Here is a 23,548-nt window from a genome sequence, read left to right on the forward strand (position 1 = left end):
TTAATAATTGCTTTTCCCTTAGCTGGTCCATTGAGTAATTTACTACATTTGTGTCTGGAGAAGCTAGTCATAAAATATCATCCATCTCATTGCATTAGTGTACCCAGACAGTGAGCAGAGATTTGTCACTAGCTGCCATATGTACCTTGACTATTTTGTAGGTATTGTTTGTTTTTATTTTTATTATTTTAATAGAGCACTGCTGAGATAGGATACTTGCTCCAAAGAGTTTACAATCTAAATTAAGATGGGTCGGTACCTGTCTTAATTAATCAATCTGGAGACAGAACTGTGTAAAAGAGCAGACTGAGAGCCGCTGGAAAAGTGTGCTGGCTTCCAAACTGCTTTGCACTATTGATTTAGTTCTCTAGCTTCTGTCTTTAGCGTCCTCCCTCCCTCCCTCACATTTACTGTCTTTGGCTTCTAGACTGGAACAAAGCTCAGCTACAACTCAAAAATAACAGGAAAAAAAGGTTGATGGGCCACAGCCAGTATTATGAGACCTATTACACAGGCTGGCACTCTGTTAGACTATCAACAACATAAAAGTTACAGTGTGTAACTACTTGTTGTTCTGCTGTGTTCTTTGTCATTGGGGAACAGTGCAGCAAAAACACTACGTCCTGAAGAAAAATATGATGTTGGTGTACAATGCCAACCTCAGGAAAACAGCTATTGAAATGAAGGGCTTCCTTCATCGAGTGAGCTGCTGGAAGAGTTTAATCCCTTGTGCTGGATCCAGCCTGCAGGCCCTAGTTTGCTCAGACCTGTACGATAGCAATCAGCATAGTCAGATCCCAGTATACCTGAATCTAGCACTGACCTGGCACTCTAACGTGAACCAGTGATCCTTGCCACAGTGCACCTTATGTGAGAAAGATGTTTGTAGTGTGGAAGGCAAAGCCAGTAATGTTTTTAATTCTGTATCTTACTAAATATCACCTTTACAAAGCATTATTAATCTCTTGTTGACAGAAACACTGTGGTGGGCTTTGAATCCAAAGATCCCCCATTCCTGAATAGAGTGGTTAACTAAGCTCTCCTGAGATAAGTCGGAGCTGGCCTGTTGTACATCCTTGTAAGGCTGACTATAAATATAGACGTTAGATATGGGCAATGGGCTTAGTGTTACACACACACAAAATAGCTCTGAGATGAATCAAAGCCTGACCCATGTGGTGATGACACAGAAAGTGACTGATCACCAGATCGTACTGGCCCAGTAAAAATCAATAAACTGTCAAAATGCTGAGACTGGAACTTGGGTTGTGCAGGCCCAAACTGGTTTGCTGCCCCCCTCCCTTTTGTTTTTTGGTCTTGTCATTGTTCAGGCAAGTTCTGACATGGCTTGGCTCAACATGACCTAACCGCTTTTCTAACCATCACATTCCATGCTGAGGCATTCTGTGGTTTAGCAGTGTAAACTCAAAACAGGAGCTTATGCTCTCATCTACACAGATTTGAAACTAAAATGAAAATCCTCACCACAATTTCTACCCTTCTTGGTACTTATGTGCCATCTGTAACTACTATCCAGCTAGGGTTGCCAACCCTCCAGGATTGTCATGTGATGAAACCTCCAGGAATACATCTAACCCAAACTGTCATCCCGTCTCCTGTAACAGCTCATTTGTGGAATGGCATAAAGATAGCTCCACTTTTAAAGCTGTGATCAATGGTGTTCCCTGTGAACTGCACAGCTGTGCAGCAGTCTTGTATATATGGTGCAGGTCAGGCACTGCCGCTCTCATCTTCTCTGTGGTGGCTCCAGGAGGGATGTGGTGTAGTCCTTTAAGAACCTGTTCTGTTTGCCCCGCCTCACCCATGACAGAACTTGTGCAGGCGTGCTGGTGTGGGAGTGGAAGTGCCTCTGATCTCAGGGACACACTGGCTGGGAGGAGGCGGTGGCAGCTCTGGGGTGCCCCTTGTGCAGGAGCTTAGGTGAGGGGCCTGACTGGACTCTGCAGTATACTCAACGTGCACCCATGCGTGCACACAATGCCCTCTTTGCACACCTCTCACCACACGCACAGCCCCCCTCCACACACCCGCACAAACCTCCCATACACATCCCCCACTTCAAGTGTAAGCTTGCCTAAGGACAAAAATATACCGTCCAGTGGAATTTGTAACCTGCTCAGTACAAAACAAACACACACAACATTTAGAGGGAACATTGGTGATCATGTCAGTTTGGGCTTATTTAATTAAAACTAGGGGCCTCAGTCGTTTTACATAAATACACAGAAATGTATATGAGAAAGTGAAACACTTACTAGAAACAATTCCCATAATACATGGAAACCACACTAGTTTCCTAACACAGAAAGCCTCTGGTGGCTAAAGGTGGAACCAATTATATCCCTGTCCCTTTGCCCTGACCTCATTCTCATAATGCTGCTGACTTCAGCCAAAAGATTTTTAGTTTGTTCCAACTTGTGCTTCTGGAATGAAAAGTATAGTGTAGCATTGCTGTAGAGAGTCATGAGTTTTCCTCTTTCGGCATGTAAGAAACAAGACACAGCTGTTGTTCCAGGGACCTGGAACAGGGTCCATAGTAATGCAACCCTCTTGGCTGTTGTCTTCTTGAGGGTTCTTGCTAGTTTTATTTCCAAAATCATCCACATTCCACCCAAATTTGAGTGCCCCCTTTCCCCCTTTGTTAATGAAAATAGTTTACATCAGAAATAATGAACCTGAGGTTATGGGAAAAAATATTTACACCAAATGAATGAATTTCTCAGTGCTTTAAGTTTCCTGCATGAATAGTATTTTGGTCCCTCAATTTGGGCCTTGGTAGTTTTGAGTGCTATAGCTCAATGGTTTTTGAACTCCTCCTCACATACCTGTTCTAACAAGTTACCCATGTTGTTTTTTCTTCTTTTGCTGTCTCAGTGCAGGCAATGAAATGCTAATACTTCATATATTTTCCAGTGAATTCTAATGCTTCATCTTGCAAGCCTCTCTGTGTTTCACGCAATCTGGTTTATGTCCTGGCTTTGATAATTAAAGAAGGTCAGAGCTTCTCTGTCAAGTGTCGAGTTTCTGGGTCTTGTGGACATTGCCAGTGACTTTCCTCTTTTTTGGCAAGGAACTGAGTGGCCTGAAAAGAGGGAGTAATAACTGGATCATACTCTCATGATATATTTGTCAATCCTTCTGTTTGGCCAGGGACCCAATGTTGTTTGGACTCTTGGTTGCTTCCCGTGATTTGTAGAACCTTAATGTACTTCCTCTATAAGTATAACTGACCATGAACCACAGTGCAAATGGCTACCATGCCTGCATGCACAGTGGATGGCAGAGGGGAGCTGACTCAAGAAATTAAATTTTGATTATTGAAATTCTCCATTTTCCCAGTATATGACTTGTCAGGTAACATGACACAACTGGTTAATTTTGGACAAGCTGAGTGTGGCTATATTTAACAAGAAGCGTAGGATTTTAAGAAATTGCTCAGTTTCCTCAATAACCTTTCACTACACACTCAATCAGTGGTACCAGGTGTTCAGTGTTAAACCCATTGAAGTAAATGTTAAAATTACAACTGACTTCAGTGGAAGCAGGATTGGAATGTTGGTATCCTTTCATAGTGTGTATAATATCTATGTATATTCCTTGTTATAATGTGGAAGGTAAGGCCAAAACTATAAATGAGTTATCTTTGTTCTTTCCTTACGCTTAGTCAAAGGAGGGTTCTGGTGATACTGGGTTTGATTAACGGCCTCACATTTTTGTCACCTTCACTTTCCAGAAAGTGGATGTTCCGGTGATGCTGAGACACCTACGGGAGCAGAGAATGTTCATGATTCAGACCATCGCTCAGTACAAATTTGTCTATCGTGTGCTCATCCAGTTCCTACAAAACTCTAGACTCATTTAATCTCCTTAGAGATCCCAGACGCAGTATTGTGGATTGGACTGAACCTTATTGGCAAGACAGACACATTCCTTTGACAATGTGTCTATTATCATGGTGTGCAAATATTGCACGTGCTCAAGTTGCCTCAAAAGTAAGGAGTCCTTGTTCTTCCGTAGAGAGTACCACAAATTATTTTGTACAAGGTAATTTATTTTTCATGGAATAACTTCTGAATTTCTTGAACTTGTAAAACATGTGGTGAGGTTTGAATTGACATAACTGATCTGCGTTGCCAAATGTCCATAGGGAAGGTGATCCGCTCCAGGGATGTTCTGTTGACCTGTATTCTGTTATATGGTTCATGAAACGAACAGGTCTTCAGGGAATGGCATTTTTCCAGTAAGAACATTTTAGAGCCAATGTTGTGGCTTTCACCATGAAAACAAGACCTGCTAAAAGCCAGTTAGGACTCTGTAATGAGCTGAATCTGATGATAAAGATAGAGAAGATACAATGCAGAGAACCCAAAACATGCATCCATGAATGGATGGAAGCATTACAAAGTAAGCAGTAGGGTATTTCAGGCAGGAAAGCTGGGTGTGTGGCAGTACCTCTTGGCTTGAAGTGGTTTCCATCATATACAGCGTTTACAGTTTTGTTCAATGGTTCTCAGCACCCCCACTACAAAAATTGTTCCAACACCACTATAATCAGGTGTACAGAGACCTCAGATGTTCAAAATTTGGCAAGAATTACCATTGCAGCTTAGCATTTGACAAGAAGGCATATTACACCTTTGTTAATATCCACCAGCCTTTGATCCCTTCCTAGATAAAGAGCTGTAATATTCTTGCTAGGGCCCTGAACCCAACCACATTGTAGTCAGTGGAAGTCTTTCCATCAACCTTAGTGGGCTTTGGGTTGAGCAATAGAAAAAGTCAGCCAGCTGCAGCCCAGAAAATAGAAGTCAGACATTATGTTCTCACAAATGACTAACCCTTTCATTGTTGTCACAAGGCCAAATCCCACTCACCTTATTCAGGCAAGGAATGTCATTAAGGTCTAGACATCTCATCTCCAATGGGAGAGTTTTGTTTTCCGCACAAATCATTCTCAGTCACTTAGATGGTTTACTTTCTAGCCCTTCGTACAGTGCCATAGTGATCTGTGCTCTCTGACCTGTATCCCTGTGTTCTGTTTACTACCCTGGCTGCTGCCAAAATAGTGAGCTGAAGTTTTTAGCTTACAGACTGCTCCTGCCCTCAGATTCTTTCCCAGTCAATGTCTCGCAGTTTGACCATATCACACCCCAGCCCTTCTGGCACTGGGAAGCTTTATTTCTTAACTTTTATTCCCCCACCCAGCCCCCTGCATTAAATTGCAGAGGCCATTTGCCCACTCAGGTTACCATTTTTATCCCAGGTCTCTTTGTGTCCTTTCTCTCCTTTTATATTGCAGTAGCCACTGAAGGTCCCAGTCTCCTACATCACATAGGGAGAGAGAATCCCTGCCCCGAAGAATTTACAATCTGAATAGACAAGACAGACAAATGGGGAGAGAAAGGAGATGTTGTTATCCCCATTATACAAGTGGTGAGGCGAGGTACAGCTACTTTAAGTGACTTACCCGAGGTCATACATGAAGTCTGTGGCAGGAGACGTGGGTTCCATTCGTGGCTCTAAATCCCAGGCCAGGACCTTAACCATGCAGGCCATCACTTTCCTCTTTTCCCTCCACCTTCCCTTGATACTGGCTGACTGTTCCACATCCTTTGTGCAAGTTCCCTCTTCTAGGTCATTAATTTATTTCACTGAAGCCACGTGTTCACTGTGGATCACTTTGTCCAAAAGTGATAGCTGCTGCACTTGTTTTAAAAAAAAACGTAATTAAAAGTATAGCTGGGTGGCACTGACTCGTGAAAAACCAAAGCCACCAGATCTTAGAAAACTTGGTACAATGGGTCAAATTCAAATCCAGTGTAATGTACTGAGCTCAGTGGAACTGCATTTGCTTTCATCAGCTCTCAGTTTTAGCCCCATATGACTTGACAGCCCTGCAGAGTTCATGATGCACCCCCATGGCAACTCCCAGAAACCAGGGGCAGGAGTCCACTTGTGTACATCATCCTGTAAGGCCCAAGCAGGCTTTGCTTGAAATACCAGAAAACGTTAAAGAATCCAGGCATAAATGTGGTTTCAGTCAAGGGTTTGCTTTGAATGTATGCTAGCGACGCTCTATTACAACACTTGTGAAAGAAATGGATGGAAGAGCATTTTGAGTCTGGTATAGTCACTTGGCAGTTCTTTTGATGGGGCGATTTTCTGTTAGTCTTGAGCAGAAAAAAGGAAGCTTAACTTTAAAAAGTCTGCTCAGGCCGTTGCTATTACCTGACTGAGCTTGTACAATGTATAAATCAGGGCCAAATTTCCCCCTCCCCCCAAATGACACAATTTACTGCTGTCATCTGTGTTTTATTTGCTTTCTCCTGGCTAGCCATGACCCATTAGATAGCTTCCACCTATCTTACTCTAGAAACAATCTAAACTGGATGGGTACCTAGTGACTGTAGGTGGGTTTAGAGCCATGCTTCCTAACCCCTAATCTGGAAACACCCAGTGTAGTCCAGCAAGCAGAGCCTGCAGTGTGTCAGCTTTATTGGAGAGCCAGAATTAGGGGGAAACATTGCACTCAGTATGGTCACCCCTAGCTGCTGCTTTTCCATAACTTGTCTTCCGGACTTTGGCAGCCAAATGTAAGCTCTTCTGTTTGTTCTGATTAAAGCTGTTTGCAAAGGCCAGGTAATGCTTTTAAACAAATGGTTAAAGGCTCACTCCTACAAGGTTCTGAGTGCTCTCAACTTCAGTTGGGAGTTGAGGACACTCAGACCAGATCCTCAAAGGTATTTTAGATACTTAACTCGCATTAGGCACCTAAATAAATACCTTTGAGGCTCTGGGTCTGAGTGCCTTACAGATGTTGTCTATGCTGGTAGCTTGGCATTTACAGTAACATACTAGGGTGAAGGCATAATGGTGAGAAAAGAAAAGAGAGGTTTCAGTTTCAAGCCACCAAAGGATGGTTAGGAAAAAAAATATAGACCTAGTTAAACTATCTTGATATTATGTTTAAGAATCAGCTGCTTCTTCAGTCATCTTTAGTTTTCCTCTAATGCCTTCTGCCAGTGCCAACATCTCTCTTGTTAAATTAGCAGCAACCATTTAAAGTCTTTTCAGTGGCATCTGTATGGTAATTGCACAGAGATGCTTTATATCTGGGAATCAGGCCAAGGAATAAACCTTGAAGCGAAGTGTATTAAATTAGTTATCTCGTTATAGCTTTTTGAATAATTTCCTGATGATGAATTAAGTTTGAGCTCAGCGCTGTCAAGTTCCATTGCTGCATTTGGATTTGAAAAGTAGAAAATCAGAAGGGAAAATAATTTGTTCCTAGGTCATATTAGTCAGGTATCTTGGCTGAAATGTATATGACTACTTCTACTTTGGATCTTCTGCAAGCACAGGAAAAAGAGTTATGAGAAAGCATAAATAGCTATGTTAAAAAGGAAGAAAATTCAGCACCATTGTCATTACATGGCTCTTTGTAGTGCAAAAGCACATTATAGGTTTCTTAAAAAAATAAAATTAATTACAAAACGGCATCAAAAGCCTTTCAACATTAGCAATAGGTGCCTATTAATGAGCCTGATAGATGGTCCCATAACAACCACTTTCAGTCGGCTACTAAAATGGTAGCTGGAATCCAAAGTGACTCACTCTTTCCCTTTCATTGAAAGCTTGATAATTTTAGACTTTTCCTTTTCTCTGACTTCAGTGTATTTTACCTGCTAGATTTTATCTTGACTAGATCAGCTAGCATCTGAGATGAACTGAGATGGTGTATGTCTCCAGAGTTTCCTCTCTAGTCCCATTTGTAACTGTAACTTCATCATCCCGGGGTTTTACAGTTGAGAGAAGTGAATTACTCCATAGTGCAGAAGAAAAACAATCGTCTGATGCTGAAGGACTGCAGCTTTATCACAGGTTCTTTGGAACGTGTTTTCTTCACCTTAAGGGAAGGACAGGAATAAGCATTTTCTATCCAGTTTCATTCGTTACAATAGAAATGAAAGGATGGGACTTAAAGGAACAATATCTTTTCATTTCTCTTCCACAGTTTTAGCATCTGGGTCTTTTAAAAGGAAAAGGAGAATGAAAACTCTAGTTATATTTGTGGTTTTCATGCTGTATTCACATCAAAGCATGGGCAATGGGTAGTTTGCAAGAAACCACTTTTAAAGCACCAACTCCCACAAATTGAATTGCACAGCTATTTGAAGCAGTTCTGAAAACTAACTCCAAATAGACTTCTTCCAACTCTTGCCAGTTTCTGTCTGACACACTCACCCATGTTATATCCCTGTTGATGTCTTATGCTCCTTCATCTACTTCATAAAAGGGAATTTTAAGTAGATCAATAAGTCTGCATTCATTTTTTTCTAGATAAAATGTTACTGTTTAACAGCCATAACTTTTGTGGTTTAATATTAAACATGTTGAACTGCTAATAGTTAACATGGACCCCAAATTCCATAGTACCCAAGTCCCCAGCTCATGGGTAGAGTTCATGCTCTCAACTATATATAGGTCAGGGATGGGAAAAATGGCTTTGCTAAATTTAGAATTCACTATAAATAGTTTGATCAGAACTTACGGAGTTCTGAAATTTGCATTCCACCACACTTTGTGGCGCAGAGGGGATGGAGCTCTGCCCCGTGCCTGAAGCTCATCTGCTCTGTCCCTGGCTGCCTCAACTGACATACCACAACATGCTATGCCAGCAGCTGGGTGCTGTCTCTGCAGGAACCCTGAACATGAGGGTTTCCTCTGATGATTTGAAGTTACCGGCTGCAGAATTTGGGGCCATTTTGCCATGCATATAAATGGGAAATGGGAATGTGACCAGGCACAAATAGGGCAGGGCAGGGTGAGACTCTGCATGCAGGAATACCCAGTTTCACAGTCTGATACAATACTCTCTAGTGGGCTGGAAATTGAGTTACATCCCCTTGGGCACTGGCGAGGTCCCTAAGCACTGGATGGGGTTTCAGAGTTAGTGAAATATAGTCTTGAGGCTTTCATACTAAACCTGATGTAACTTTGTATTGTAGGTGGTATGAATACATTCACTTCACTCACATTAACAGTGGTCAGATGTTGTTTGATTTGTTTTGGATTGAAAGGATAGCAGGCTGTGGTTATTCTTTCACTAATATCACCTGCTCACATTAGTAATGCAGTCCAGACATTTAAACCAAATTCATTGAAGGACACTTCTGCCCCATTAGCTGTGGCTTATTTATCTGTTGTCACAGCTCCAAGTATCAGTATTTGTAGAATTAAAAACATTTTGGACTTAGAAGCTGGAGGCTTTAGGGTAAATTCTTTTAGGAAGTTTTGTTTAACTTTTGTTTTAATGTCAACTGGTATTTACCAGACAATGTGTGTGTCAAAAATATAAGTATTTATATTCATCCAGTTCTTCCAGCAAATAAAACCATAACATGCTGTACCTGAAACCACTATGAAATTCCCCAGTCTATCCATGCATTTGTCAGTTGATCAGTATTTCATTGTATACAAAGGATAGCTTTTCTGCATCTGATGCATATGCAACTCTCATTGTGTGCTTTACAGGCACAAGAAATGCAGGACTGTGCACGTTGGCAGCAAAGAGAAATTTAGCAATATACCAGCAGCCCTAATTGAACAATCCCAGCATCATTTCGAAATAGGGGAAATAAAACTAACATTTCTAAAAAGCAAATAAACTCTTTAAAATTAGCAATTTATTTTAATGTCAGTATTCACCTATCTAGGGCCTCAGTTCAGCACTCCTTATACAGGTAAGAGTCCTAATCAGCTCAGGAGGACTGGTGCCTGAGTGAAACAGAGGAATTGATTAGAATTTAATCGCTGCAGTTTTTCTTGCAAAGCTCCATTCTCTTGCTGCTATTTTTTAAAACAAATCAACAAAACTGGGATAATTGGCCTGTTGAGGTTGCTCCTTATAGAAGACATTTTCCCCACTAGTAAAATATCTTACTGTTGATATTTTTCAAAGGAAAAAAGTTTACACATGTATAATTGTGGGACATATGTTACATGTTAAATCAGTTTTACATCACTGGATGCTCTATTTTACTTCAGTATTTCAATGCTTGCTTTTGTATTTGTTCTGTAACTCTGTACATTACAGTTAAGTCCAAGACAATGGTTTAACAATTTCTCAGCCTCATAGTATGTATACGTTTTGTAGACAATTGAGGTCAAGTTCCACACCCACAGCCCTTTTAATTCAAGAGGAACGGCATACTCATTTTATACTATTGAAAGTCCTTAAAAAAACTATGCATGCTATTTTATATTTTAATGTATATTATTCATATCAGTACATAAGCTTATGCTTATCGGTTTTATCTTGTGTATAAAACTGATTACTTTTGACAGTATTTTTGCACTGTTTCTCTTCTCTTTATAAAAAGAACTATTCAGCATTAGATGACAGCAATAACTTTTTTTACATCTTTCACTGCCTTGTGTAAATAGTTTCCTATATGCCTTTTCAGATGTGAGACTGATGACTCACTAAGCTTTTTTTGTAAAAGATTGTTTATCCTTTGTATTCATAGTATGCAATAAACTTTTTTCCTCCTAAAGAAATTCACTTGTTTTTCTTCCTGTCTAGCTTAAGGTTTTAAACTTGCACCCTTCACTGCAGTATTTGAGCCCCTCCAATGTTTGTTAGGTTGGCACACCAAAGGCCTTAGTGGACTTCATAGAATTTTCTATTCTTCTTCCTTCCCTGACACTGCTGCTTGGGATAGGATTATAAACATTGGTAGTGGTTGTCAACATCATTCCAGTTATGGTGAGAAAGCGCTATCAAAGAGAGGTACTGTAGCAGTCCCTGGAAGAGGTCACACTGGATTAGTCTAATCTTCTCATGCTCAGAGTCAAGAACAGCAGAGAGGAGAGGCAGAGTGTCAGCCTGCATTGTGTGTGTCACTTTGTGGATTTTTCTGTCAATTAAGGCAGCTTACATTGATCTAACTTTAAGCATCTACACTAAAATGTAGCTCCTATTGACTTAACTCCACCTCTTAGGTCGACGTAGTCTCAATGTAGCACTTAGGTTGATGTACCTGCAGATGCTATATTGCTTACATCAACAGTTAAATCCGTGCAAGTGCTCCTGGTGAGGACATGCACCACCGACACAAGGAGTGTAGTACAGATATGCAAAAGTAATTTAATTACAGCGGTGGTTGTAAGCCAATTAACTTACACAGACTTAATTTTGTCATGTAGACTTTCAGAAAGGACTTGAAAAACTTGGTGTGATTAGTCCCTTCCTGGACTGGAGAAAACAAGCCTGCTTACACAGGGTGGAGAATGAAGGCAGGTAATCGGCCCTGGAACTGAGGGGAAACTGAGTCAGCACCTAGCCTAAAGCCAGAATGGGTAGGTGAGGTGCTGCTACAAAATAATTACCATCTCCGATTTCTCATGCCCGCTCTGCAAGGTGTAAAAATGGTACAGTATGTTTATGTAATTTAACTCCATACCTGATTGACTTTAGATGTGTAATTAAGAGGGAAAGGGAGCTTCCTGGCTTCTTAAAGACAACCAACCAATCCCCCTCTGTCCAGCCTCATTTAAAAACAAACCCTGTGTTTCAATTTGAGCTTCTTTTGGATTCTTCTGGAGGTGGGGAAGGGGGTGCAAGTTGGTCTCCAGCTCAGCAACTGACAGACAGGGATGTTCTGGCTCCTCTGGTGGCAGCTCCCTGTGATCTGCTGGAGGCAAAAAGGCTTCTCTCTAACAAGGCAAGGCGTGTCCACTTCAGACCAGCTCATTTTAACCCCAGCCAGTGTCCCTGTTTCAGGCTTCCTGAAGACAGTACTCCCCAGCCTAAGACTGTCTTGAAGGCAGGGTTCCAAAATTGCTAGGGGATAACAACAGTAATTTATGGCACCTTCCCTTGTGGGTTCAGCATGAAGGCAAATCCAACTTCAGCACCCTCCAAACCCATGGAACTGAAACCTTAGCCCCTGGCCTATGCAAGGTTAACCCCTGTGACAGAAGGGGTACTCCAGCTTATGCCCTTGCGTGAACAAGGGCTTATTTGTGCTACCTCTATAGAAGCTGCTGCTGTGCCTACAAACACTCGGAGTTGAAGCACATTGGGGTGGGAGCCTACAACAATTCAGCACAAATGCACTGAGCCAGGATCATCAAGCTCTCTTAAGCTCAATGTTTTTGGAATGGAATTAAATTGGTAGGAACAGACATTGTCAAGCTCCTAAAGAAAAGTACTAGAAATAATGGATATAGGAAAAGTAACTGCTTTAAATATTTAATTCTTCAGAGAGTAAGAGAAAGTATGTCACAAAATTAAGGCAAGCACAAGCTAACAAGTAGGGCCATGACAATGTACCACTTTTATTTACTTTACACAGCTAATGCATTAAAATTTGTAGAGGAAAAAAATTGGTCTTCTGCACATGAGCTGTCGAAGGCATGATCTGTATGAAACCATGACATTTCCTTTATTAAAAAAGCATTTGAGAATTTGCAAAGGTTGAAGATGTTTTGCATAAGCCTTAGAGAATGCAAGATGCAAGGCCCAAGTGCACAACATGTTTGTCATGCCACTTACATTACCGAAGTGTTTCGTAAGACAGCACTTTTCAAAGCACTCTTGTAGGTTTGCTGGCAAGGCTTTTAAATAAAGGTAGAAGGACTGCATAGATTCAGAGGCTCAGTGGTCCCTGAATTCGTTTTTGATCTCTGAAATGTATGGATGATCTTTCCCGTGTGCTACTTCCATAATAGCAATTGCCTGTGAAAGGAAAAAATATTCACATAATTGATTCATAGTTAGCATTAGGCTAGAAGTATTCTCCTCAGGTGACACCTCTTGCTATTATCCCTTTAAAGTTATCTACTCCATAGGAAACCATATGAATTTCATTTTATAGAATATGTTTTACATTCATACAGCACTTTTCATCCTGAAGGATCTCAAAGCATTTTTCAATACTATGTACATACAGCACCACTGGAAATGCTGCCAACTCTAAGATTGAAAGCTGCAAGCTAGGGAATAGAGTAGGGCAGTGGTTCTCAAATTTCACTGCACTGCCACCTCATTCTGACAACAAAAATTACTACATGACCCCAGGAGGGGAGAATGTAGCTTGAGCCAGGGTGGCAGGGATGGGGAGGCCCAAGCCCCACTACCACAGGCAGAGGGGACAACCAAAGTCCAAGGGCTTCACCCCTGGGCAGGGGACCTATATCCTGAGCCCCACCACACCAGCCCTGGAGACCCCATTAAAATGGGGTTGTGACCCACTTTGGGATCCCAACCCACAGTCTAAGAACTGCTGGAGTAGAGAATATTTTGACAGCTGTTCCAGAGCAATGAGTTCAACTCCTCTCCTATACCCATGGTAAATTGCCTGGAACCCAATTTATTTATCTCAGCAAGTCAAAAGGGCTTCAGTGAACATAACGTGATCAGATGTTTCAAGCCTGATGCCTTAGACCACTAAGCCACTCCCACCAGCACATAATCAAGTAATCACACCACACATCAGAAAGGAAAATACTGCCAAGACTGAAGCATTTGTGTTGCAATAAGATGTAGAGACTCTATTCAGGATTGGGGTCTATTGTATAAGGTGATCTACACTCTTCATCTGAACACACTGCACCCCCACGAGTTTAAAATCTAAAACTGGGTAGACAAAACTAATTGGTGCTATTGACAGCATCGAAACCGCTCTCTCGTGTGTGTATTACATCAATAGAAAAATTTGATTTTAAAGTGAGAATTGAGGGAGACTATCCATCTGTCAAAGAGCAGCAGAAAAATAAGTAGCCTTAGGTGCAATAATGAGGACAGAGAACAAAGCGAGATCGGAGGAATGGAGTGCATAGATATGTGGGTGGAAACAGTCAGTGGAGAGTTTAAGATCAAACTTTGCTAAGGACAGAAGCCACCATGGAGCCAAGAGTTTTCAACAATATCTAAAGACAGGGCCATCTTCTTGGATTTGACCACTGCTTATGACACGGTTTGGCACACAGGTCTTCTGTGTAAACTCTCTCCAGCTGCCCTGCCTTGGGTGGTCAAAGTAGTAAAGCTCTTCCTCAAAAACGGGTGGTTCAGAATCCACATGGGTGATGGTTGCAGTTCCTGGAAGTATCAGATTGGTGGACTTCCTCAAGGTTCCGTTCTTTCACTAATACTGTTCAATGCGTACATCGATGACTTGCCAGCAATACTCTCACACAAGTTTTATCTATGCCAATGACATCGGCCACAGCTATCACGCTCAATCCTCCTCAGAAATTGACATCATGATCCTAATGAGAATATGAAGCTCATGGCAGACTACTGTAGTCTGACACCTGCAGCCAAGTTTTTCCAGTTTCTATCACATTTCATCTACATAATGCAAGCCCATGCCATGAGTTAAATATTTTCTTAAATGTCCAATGCCCGCTGCACAATCTAAACCCTGTTTACCTCAGCATGACACTGGATAGGTCATTGATGTACCACAACCACTTGAAGACAGCTGCCAAAGTTACCCCTCACAACAACTTGCTCAGAAAACTGGCCAGCTCAACCTGGGGTGTGTGTGTCCAGATGCTTAGAACATCAGCCCTTGCCCTCTCCTATTCAACAGTAGAGTACTGTGTTCCTGTCTGGTGTTGCTTGTTTCACACTAGGCTGGTCGATGTAGAGCTTAAATCTATGTGCATTGTTACTGGGACTTTATGTGCAACTCTGTTGCCATAGCTGCCAATACTTAGTAACATACCACCACCACACATTCACTGTGGAGGGGCCTCCATGATGCTCCTGGCCAAGATCAGTGAGAACAGCAACTTGCCTCTGTATTAAGACCTCTTCAACTACCTTCAACTCTTTGCATGTCTTATAGACGGCCCTTCTGGTCACTTATGCCACCACAGGACATGACTGTGGAATCTGCTTGGCATAACAAGTGGGCAGTGATGACGGTCATTAATCATGCTCTTGTTACTGACCCAACCACTTGCCCACCAGGTTTTGACCAAGACACGTGTGGGCATTCCTGAACTGGTTTTGAACAGAACTGGCAATTGTGCAGCCAATCTTTTCAAATGGGGTTTCTGTAATGACCCATGATGTAGATGTGGTCAACTTCAGACTGTCGCATATCCTTGATGAGTGCCCGCTGACTTACTTTGACTGCAGGCTCCCAGTTCTAAACTAGGCTGGTGACAACACTATCAAATGGCTGGGCACACTGTGCCTAGTTTGAGCGACCATGGAGTAAGACCTCACAACATCTTAGAACCCATTTTACCAGGGAATATTGACTAGGATTATCCCCTACTGTTGGTGTTAGAAGATTTAACTTCCACGTGAATAGCAACAATGACCCGTGCTTTCCCATCTCACTCAAAGGATGAACTCTACAGATCCTGTATGAGTGATTTCCAAAGAGATATGAGAAGACAATTGTTTTGTTTTCCAATAAGCCTCAAGATGCAGCACCAGTATCTGGGATGCTTTTGCAGCTGTGTTCAAGTGTTCCTGGAGGCTATTTTTGGAAATGAGACTTCAGAAAAATATATTTATGTAGGGAAACTGACTGTCAACAAATTTACTTGCACTGTTTGTATTCTGAACAACATTAAATTGTTTTAAAAATACATTTAAAATATGTAATTTATGCAGGCTCTTGTAGGCTGGAGGTCTGCTTTAATATTGGCTCAAGTCTGTCTTACTTAAAAAAGCCCCTACAAAAATCAGGGAATTCCAGAGCAAAGTAACAAAAAAATCATGACGTTAAGGAAACCAAAAGGGTATTTACTTATATCAAAGACGCTACACATCCAAAAACAACAGGTGAAAGGCTCAGGAAACACACTACAGATTAGTAATGAGAGGAGAGGAATCAAATAAAAATGTGAGGGGTTTGCTATCACAGCACAATATAATCTATCATATGCATTAAAAATTCAACCCACCTAATGAAAATTTATCTGCCTGTGTCCTATTCCAGAATGAGTGAGAGCCAGAAACATGTTCAGTTTTTGAACAACTTAACAATATCTGAACCATAGAAATAAAGTGTGCGATGCTTCAAGGGCCAGGAATTGGGGCGGGGGGGTGGATGGAAGGAAGAGACATAGCTCCTTCAACAAGCAAGTAAATGAAATGCAACTGCACCTACAGTTACTTCTCTAGCTGCAGTGGAACTCTGACTCAGTGAAGGGAATATGACATACAACATACATACTATTTTGATTCTGAAGTATTAAAGTTCATTGTGAAAAGATCAGGAAAGACCTGCTTTGCATAACAGACAGTGAAATGATGTAACAGCAGCTGCATTACATCTTTATAACAAACACATGTTGAATTAAGGAAAGGATGAAAATCAAGTAACTAAATACAAGGCATGATAAGTCTTCTAGCAAGTCATTCATTAGTTAAGAAATGGTAACACTTCAGCGAGCACATGCCTAGCTAAAATTGCTCTAGTTACTGGGTAAGGGTGGAAATACCTTTTTTAGAGCTTTAACTCCAGCAGTTCTGTTTTCAAGTCCCATATAAAGCCTCCCTAACTTCAGCCACATGGAGGCAACGTTCAGGGAGTATAGCGGATAATGCTTACTGCGAAAGAAAAACTTGGCATAATCAGATCCTGCAAAAAGTTTCCATGGTATTTCCCCACAACCCCTCTCCCTAGCTCTAGCTGTGAGAAGCTGGCTCATTCTCCCTGCCCATTCAATCCTTGCACTCTCTGCTGTGGCTGCCATGAGTCAGTACCTATTGTTTGTGGGATGAGGACACAACTGAGAATTGGACTGAGATCACAACATTCATTTCACCCACCCTAGGCCTCTGAACAGCCACCAGGGGGCAGTGACTTGCGGTCACTGCATTTAATCTGGCCCACTAAAAGGGTGGAAAGCTCTGTACCATTACCAATTCCCTGAGCCACCCCGCCCCTAAGCACTAAGGATTCTTCTTATTCCAAAGGCACACTGGCAGCATTGCGTGTACGGGGGTGACTGAGGGGGTGTAACGAACAAGTCTTTGGAATGCAGCTCTGCAGTTGCAGCAAAGTAAACTACAAACTGCAGGAGCTGGGTTCAGCAGCTGACCTGGAATGCCAGGCTCCGAGCCAGTGGAAGCAGGGCAAGTCACAAGGATGATAAATACTATTCAGCCCCCAGGGAGAAAGCAAGTGAGCCAGCACAATCACAGCTCCCTGCCAGCTGATCTATGACTTTACACTGGCATCCAAAGGGAGAGGTTCACTTGCACTCCCTCAGCTGGAGAGCGAATTACACCTTTAGATGAGAATTTCCTGGGGAGACCTGTGGCGGGGTCAGACCCATGCGTAAGGTACTGGCTGTCACAAGCGAGGGACGCATGGCCCAGAAAAGAAACCGAACAACGGAGATTCTTTGGTTTCCTCTCAAAGGTAACATCTGGGCGGCTCTAGCTGTGCTGCACTGCCCTATCCCGGTGCAAGAGCCCTGAGTTTGCACATTCTCTCAGGCTCTTGCTCCAAGGGAGAGGTAGCCAAGACCATCAAGGACTTGACAAGCTCAGTCTGGGAATCAGGAGGAGCAGAGTTCAAGCTCCCTCTGCTGCCCAGTCCATTCAGTGGGAAAAGAGCCTTGTTGTAGCCATTTACCACAGGGGTGATGAATGAAGTGACCAACAGGACGACTGGAATCTCTATTAATATTCAAGGGCCAGGATATTAACTACAGTATTCAGACAGGGTTAAGATTAAAAAATTAGTCTCAGGCAAACGATCAATACACTATTAGAGATGAAAACATGTTACAGTAACTAAGCAAGATTAGTACAGTCACCAATCTAAGGAAAGACAGCTGGGGAGTAAACAGGTCCTGCAGTTCTGTGGCAGGAATCTGCAAAAAGCCAAGTATTGTTAATACCTTGGCCCTATTCAGATCAAGTAAACACTATCTGAATCTGGACCCACATCTCACTCTAAACAGGCCATGAACATTCACTGCTGTACAGTGCATCTATATACAAGGTGCAATCAGATTAGTGATGCCTGCCCCTGTGTTCTGTTTAAACATGTGTTCAGCTCACTGCATTATGTAATTAAAAATAAAAGCTCCTAAGTTTACCTGTATGGTTTGATAATTTTTTCCCCATAGCGCAATGCACTATCCCAGTCTTGCATGTACAGACAGACTCCCATGGCCTGATACATCATATGCAGCATATAAACATTACTGTCTTCAAACACGGAACCCATCTTGTCCAGACTAAGCTCACAAACCTCCAGTAATTCACTAGGAGGTACAGTGGAGTCAAGGAACACATTAAATGAGTCGTTTCCAACTACATACCTGTGTTATACGGCTTGAGGATACCCACCTTATGGTTGTCCAGTAAAGAATGGTTTTGAGAAGCTTTTCTTTAAATACAGCTCTTTGAAAAAGGGACTGTTAAAAATGGCATCAAGGGGCTCCAGGTCTCAGCAACTCCAGATCAAGGTTGCTCAGTTTGCATGCCCCCCGCCCCATAATTGTCAGACCTGCAAACCCAGCCTTGAGATTGGAGTGGTTTTCTTGCACCACTGCTGGTGTACTTTGGGGAGTGGGGGGGTGAAGTGCAGCATGGCAGCAGTGGCTATGAAGAGTGGAATTTTCCGTGTACGAATTCCCCATCCCTGCATCAAGGCTGAGAAAAGGATTGGGTCACAGGGTATGGGGAACTACAAACTGCATCTGGCCACAGAGGGATATAGCTACACCTCCTATTTCAACATGTCTCCCATAAGTGCTTTCACATCCTCTACATAAGTTCTCATGGCCATGCTCTACAGTGAGTGACAGAAGTTATTTCTTCTTCTGCCTCCAAAAGACTAAGTATGACCATTTCGCAAAGAGCCTGTGCTACTTCTGGATCCTAGCCTACTCCATGGCAATGCACAAGTATTCTTGCTGAAGTGGATAACAGCAACTGAAGAAGCAATGCTCTCAGTTTCACAAGTAGATGAACACCCAGGATCTGGTGTTGAGTGCTACTCTGTCCCTAAAACATGCAGCACTTGTGACTGCAGACATCTAGAGTGAAGTCTTGGCCTCAATGAAGTCAATGGTAAAACTCCCATTGACTTTAGTGGAGCCAGGATTTCATCCCTAGACTTTATTTTTAACAAAAATAGTTGGTGGGAATTATTTTGGCACAGCACAATTTTTTCATTGACGTGTGAACCAAAAGCCTCTCTTATGCAGAGAGGCAGTGTGGTCTAGTGGACTGAGCGTACTCCAGGACCTCCAGTGTTCTAATCCTGGCTCTGTCACAGACTTGCAAGTTGGCCTTGCTGCATCACCTTTCCATGCTCCAGTTCATGCAAGAGATAAGACAGTACTTGTCTCCTTCCTAGGGGCGTTGTGAGGATTAGTGTTTGCAGAGCACTTTGAAGAGCTCTGGAATTGCACACACCTCTCTCTCTCTTGCACACACCCTTCTGAGCATTCCAAAAGTAATTTTTAAAGGAAACAATTTAAGTTTCACAATCTACAAAGGTTATACAAGACTACCCCCCACCTCACTAGTCAATGGTATTTACCTGTCATTTCTGGTCTTCCCTCAATTTTTATAGTAAGACGAGCTTATCCTTAGTGTGACCATTAGATGATCTTATGTTTGGATCTGCTCTGTGTGACTCTCTCGCCCAGGATGTCAGGTGGACAGTTAACCTGCTCAGGCAAGCTTTTTGTTTTTAAGATTAAAAATACAAACAAACCCCCTCTAGTTTTAAAAGCCTTTTGAAGGGTTTTCCTTCATGGCTCTATTCCATGCTTATTTTGCACTAGCAAACGCAGATTCCAGTCACAACCAGGGAATGGTTCTGTGCAACACATATGAAGAGACAATCCCTGCTCTGACGAGTTTACAATGTGATTATCAGTGGAAACAGATTTCTGTGGGCCACACTTATCTCCTCCATTGCAAAACCAGTTCAGTGTGCAGGGTGAGACGCTCAGCTGAATTTTATTTTTACAGGTGCTTGCAGCTGCTGCTCTGCACAAGCACAGTGAGACCCCCTGATTAAGGCCTCGTAGCCACTCCTTCCAATGTTTAAAATCAAGACTTTTCTATCATTAAATCATCAGACCTTACATGGCCCTTGACATTGCTGAGTTCAGCTAGGGAGACCCTTTAACATCAACCACCGACCACTACTACCACCACATCCACTGATTCTGGTGTCAAGTCGCCAGATATTCTCAAGGGCTAAATTGTCACCTGTGACAAATCGGGGCAGGTGCAGCCAGAGGGCCAAATCCAGACCTAGTATAAAGGGGTAAAAGTCCATTGAGTGCGCCCAGGGCTGAGGCTGGTTCAGATGTAACAAGTAACTGACACAGACTTGGCCTGGATCCCAGAAGAAGGAAACTTCTGGCGGTGAGCAATTAGCCTGTATGGCTTGGCTAAGGGCCACAGCCACTGCGGTCCATTGGACTGGTCCTTAACTTCAGGACAGTAAGACGAGACTCTCTGTAAATAGTATCACTAACCTTCCTAACTGCTTTGACATTTTAAGGGCTTTGAAATCAGCCTGCTGTTGGCTCGGTTCTTTATTTTTCTACCTATTATGTTTTCGAAAGTATAGGCTTCTGCACAAACACAGATTGGCCAAAAAGCCATCCAGCTCTGGGATGTGGTGGATCTACTTGAATATTTCTACCTGTTAAAACGTACCTCACTCAAGACAGGAAATATTTTCAGTCTAAAGGGAAACAAACAGATTCTTCAGCATAACAACACTTTTTGTAAAGAGAAGGCAGCAACACAATGTTCTGACAATCCCTCTCATACACGCATGCACCCACTTCAGAGAAAATTCTCTCTTCACAAACAAAGAGGAGAACAAGACTGTCTAGTTTCTAACTGCCTTCAGAAGTGCATTGTGGGGGGCAGTGGGAGTCTAAAAGGAGTGAGCCTCAGGATATCAAAAAGATTTAAAACTTGCAAAACGAGCAAGCAGGGGCAAGAGAAAGGCAAGGCAAAGGATATATTTGTAGTGTTTGGCTCTCCTGAATTCCTCAATCACATTTCGGGCATATTTGATCATGTCTCGGACAGTTTCTGCTGATGGAGGTTCATTCAGTCTGCGGATTTCCAATTTATCTTTGTCCTGAAGGAAGCACATGAGAATTACAAATGCAATCCCAAACCTCACACGTTAAGGCACATCCACACACAGAGTTTAAAAGCTACATAAGATTAATAAAATAAAAGGCATGGTTGGAATTTTAGGCTCCCACAAAGAAACCACTGAAATCTGTAGGGGAGAAAACAGATAAAGTAGACTATTACTCTGTCATTTTTCTCTAAACCTTCGGCTGCAATGCTCTGAGCTTGTAAACTCCTGGACGATGACTGCATCCACAACGCAAGAGGTATCCCAAGGTGTTTTATAAAATGTCACTTGTACCAACTGGTTGCAACATCTGCAATAAGGTCTTCAACTCAGATCCAGGTGCCATAGTTTCTCCACAGTGTTGATGGGAAGCTACAAGCGGTGCAAAGTGCACCTATTCAGCAGCGCCTCTGACTCCATCTCACAAGGCACTGCCTCAGGACAAGTCTCAAAACCCCTTGCTCGCTCGCCAATACTGCTGGGCACTATACAATAGGTGCCTCAAAAGTAGCAGAACAACACTGGTACAAGCAAGGAGATAGTTGCTATGGGGGATGATGTGGCAAAATGGCTCTCTCAGAAACAGTGCTGGTTTGTGGGGTCATGCTATAATACTACAAACCAGAAAGCTACTGCTTGCTCTCATTATCTCTGCAATGGCTTCCTCACCTAGTACAAGCACCCACTGCAGGGCAATTGCCCCTCTGCCTCTCTGAGAAGACTAAGAGTGAGTCCCCAGTTAGACGCTATGATACTCTCCAAGAATTTCAAAAGCTCGGAACTGCTGCGTTGTGACATTGGGTTTTTAGAAGCATCTAGTGTTAACCCCAGTCTCTAAAGTGTGAACTCCTGGTGTCAGAAGCCTCTTGGTCCTTGCTATGTGAGCTTTGAAAGGTGAGGGAAGACTGCCAGTTGTGCATGGGTGATTCTTAGCATGCACATTAATGAAGTGCAGATTAGCAGGGTTCTGCTGTACATGCAGTACATCTTGCATGACCAGAACTAATCAAACTTCTCTAAATTCACCTTTCCCCCAATCATTTTTATATAAGGCCAAATTCTGCTTTCAATCACATTAGAGATTTCACAGATCTTAAGGCCAGATGGACCATTATGATCATCCAGTCTCACCTGAATAACACAAGACTCAGAATTTCAAACAGTCTGACCCCATTGTATAGGTATAACAGCAGATTTTGTCCACTGTTCTGTATTTGCTTGATCTGCTATCTGACATCGCCCTCCTTTGTCAGTAAACCAAGAGAGTTTTCCAATATTGTTTTTACACAGATTTGTAAAGTGCTCAGCACTGTAGTAACTGGTCACACCGTCAGTCACTAACCCACTTCCAAATAAGAAGGTTCACTGCTTATTTGACATAAGTTTTCTAAATTCCCATCTAAAAACCCAGACACTTTAGGCCCACCAAGAAACTTAATTCAATGGAAAATGAATCCCATTCTATACTTCCCCTTCATGTCCTTTCGACTGTAGATATTTCCATAAGAGGAAGAGTGACAGGTTGTTTTGTGAGTGGTACATTAAATGTTATGGGTGAAATCCCAGCTTCACTGATGCCAGTTGCAAAAACTCCCACTGACTTCAACAGGGGCAGGATTTCACCCTATATTTATATTATAGAAAACTGAGTGCGATGGTCATGGAGTTCCTATACAATAATCTAAGAATACTGATATGCTACCTAGTTAACGAGAAACCAATTTATATTGGGGGTTGTGGAATATTTATTATATCTCTGCAATGCTTAAAATTAGTGGGGACTATGGCAAGAACAAGCAGGAAAGCAACACAATGGTCCCAGATAAGAATATCCAGGCACACCTTTGAAAGACAACAGGGGAAGCAATTAGTTTCATCCTGTCTCCAAGGAAGATGCAAGTTTTATTTTGCCAGGCTGGAAAGCTGGAGATCAAAAGGACTAAAAGCTTTGAAAGGATATTCTCTCTTAGGGGAGTGTGGGGGTGCGGGAGGAGGACGGTTTGTGAGTTATGGGAACAGATTTCACTAATGAGACTCTCAGGAGGGATGTCAGCAGTGACTGACACCACCTTGTAAAAAGTCCCAGCTCAAGCAGCCTAGGTCAGTCCTGGACCTGGGCAACAGTGGCATAAATCCAATCAGCAAGAAAAAGAGGCCAAGTTCATAAACATCACATGAAGGAGTCAAAAAACCTTTGGTCCTTAAGGCTCCCATCTCCAGCTACCTCCCATGTACTTCCAGGAGGGAAGTAGTCTCTCAGGGTACGTCTACACTACAGGATTATTCCGATTTTACATAAACTGGTTTTGTAAAACAGATTGTATAAAGTCGAGTGCACGCGGCCACACTAAGCACATTAATTCGGCAGTGTGCATCCATGTACCGAGGCTAGCGTTGATTTCTGGAGCGTT

The 23,548-nt window shown here is 42.4% G+C and overlaps 2 protein-coding genes across 2 annotated transcripts in view; one reads left to right on the forward strand and one right to left on the reverse strand.

Annotated features, from left to right (window-relative positions):
- PTPN14 (protein tyrosine phosphatase non-receptor type 14) overlaps positions 1 to 10,567 on the forward strand; it is a 190,389-nt gene extending 179,822 nt beyond the window's left edge. Inside the window, exon 19 of the mRNA XM_032771245.2 lies at positions 3,755 to 10,567. Within this exon, the coding sequence (XP_032627136.1) occupies positions 3,755 to 3,883 (129 nt within the window). The 3' untranslated portion in view covers positions 3,884 to 10,567. The remainder of the gene's footprint in view (positions 1 to 3,754) is intronic.
- Positions 10,568 to 12,273: 1,706 nt separating this feature from the next.
- SMYD2 (SET and MYND domain containing 2) overlaps positions 12,274 to 23,548 on the reverse strand; it is a 46,722-nt gene continuing 35,447 nt past the window's right edge. The window contains exons 9-12 of the mRNA XM_032771252.2: positions 21,011 to 21,131; positions 18,106 to 18,280; positions 16,495 to 16,603; positions 12,274 to 12,763 (exon numbers count right to left, since the gene is read on the reverse strand). Coding sequence (XP_032627143.1) covers positions 12,683 to 12,763; positions 16,495 to 16,603; positions 18,106 to 18,280; positions 21,011 to 21,131 — 486 coding nt within the window. The 3' untranslated portion in view covers positions 12,274 to 12,682. The remainder of the gene's footprint in view (positions 12,764 to 16,494; positions 16,604 to 18,105; positions 18,281 to 21,010; positions 21,132 to 23,548) is intronic.

Source organism: Chelonoidis abingdonii, chromosome 3, assembly GCF_003597395.2.
Source record: "Chelonoidis abingdonii isolate Lonesome George chromosome 3, CheloAbing_2.0, whole genome shotgun sequence".
NCBI lineage: Eukaryota > Metazoa > Chordata > Testudines > Testudinidae > Chelonoidis > Chelonoidis abingdonii.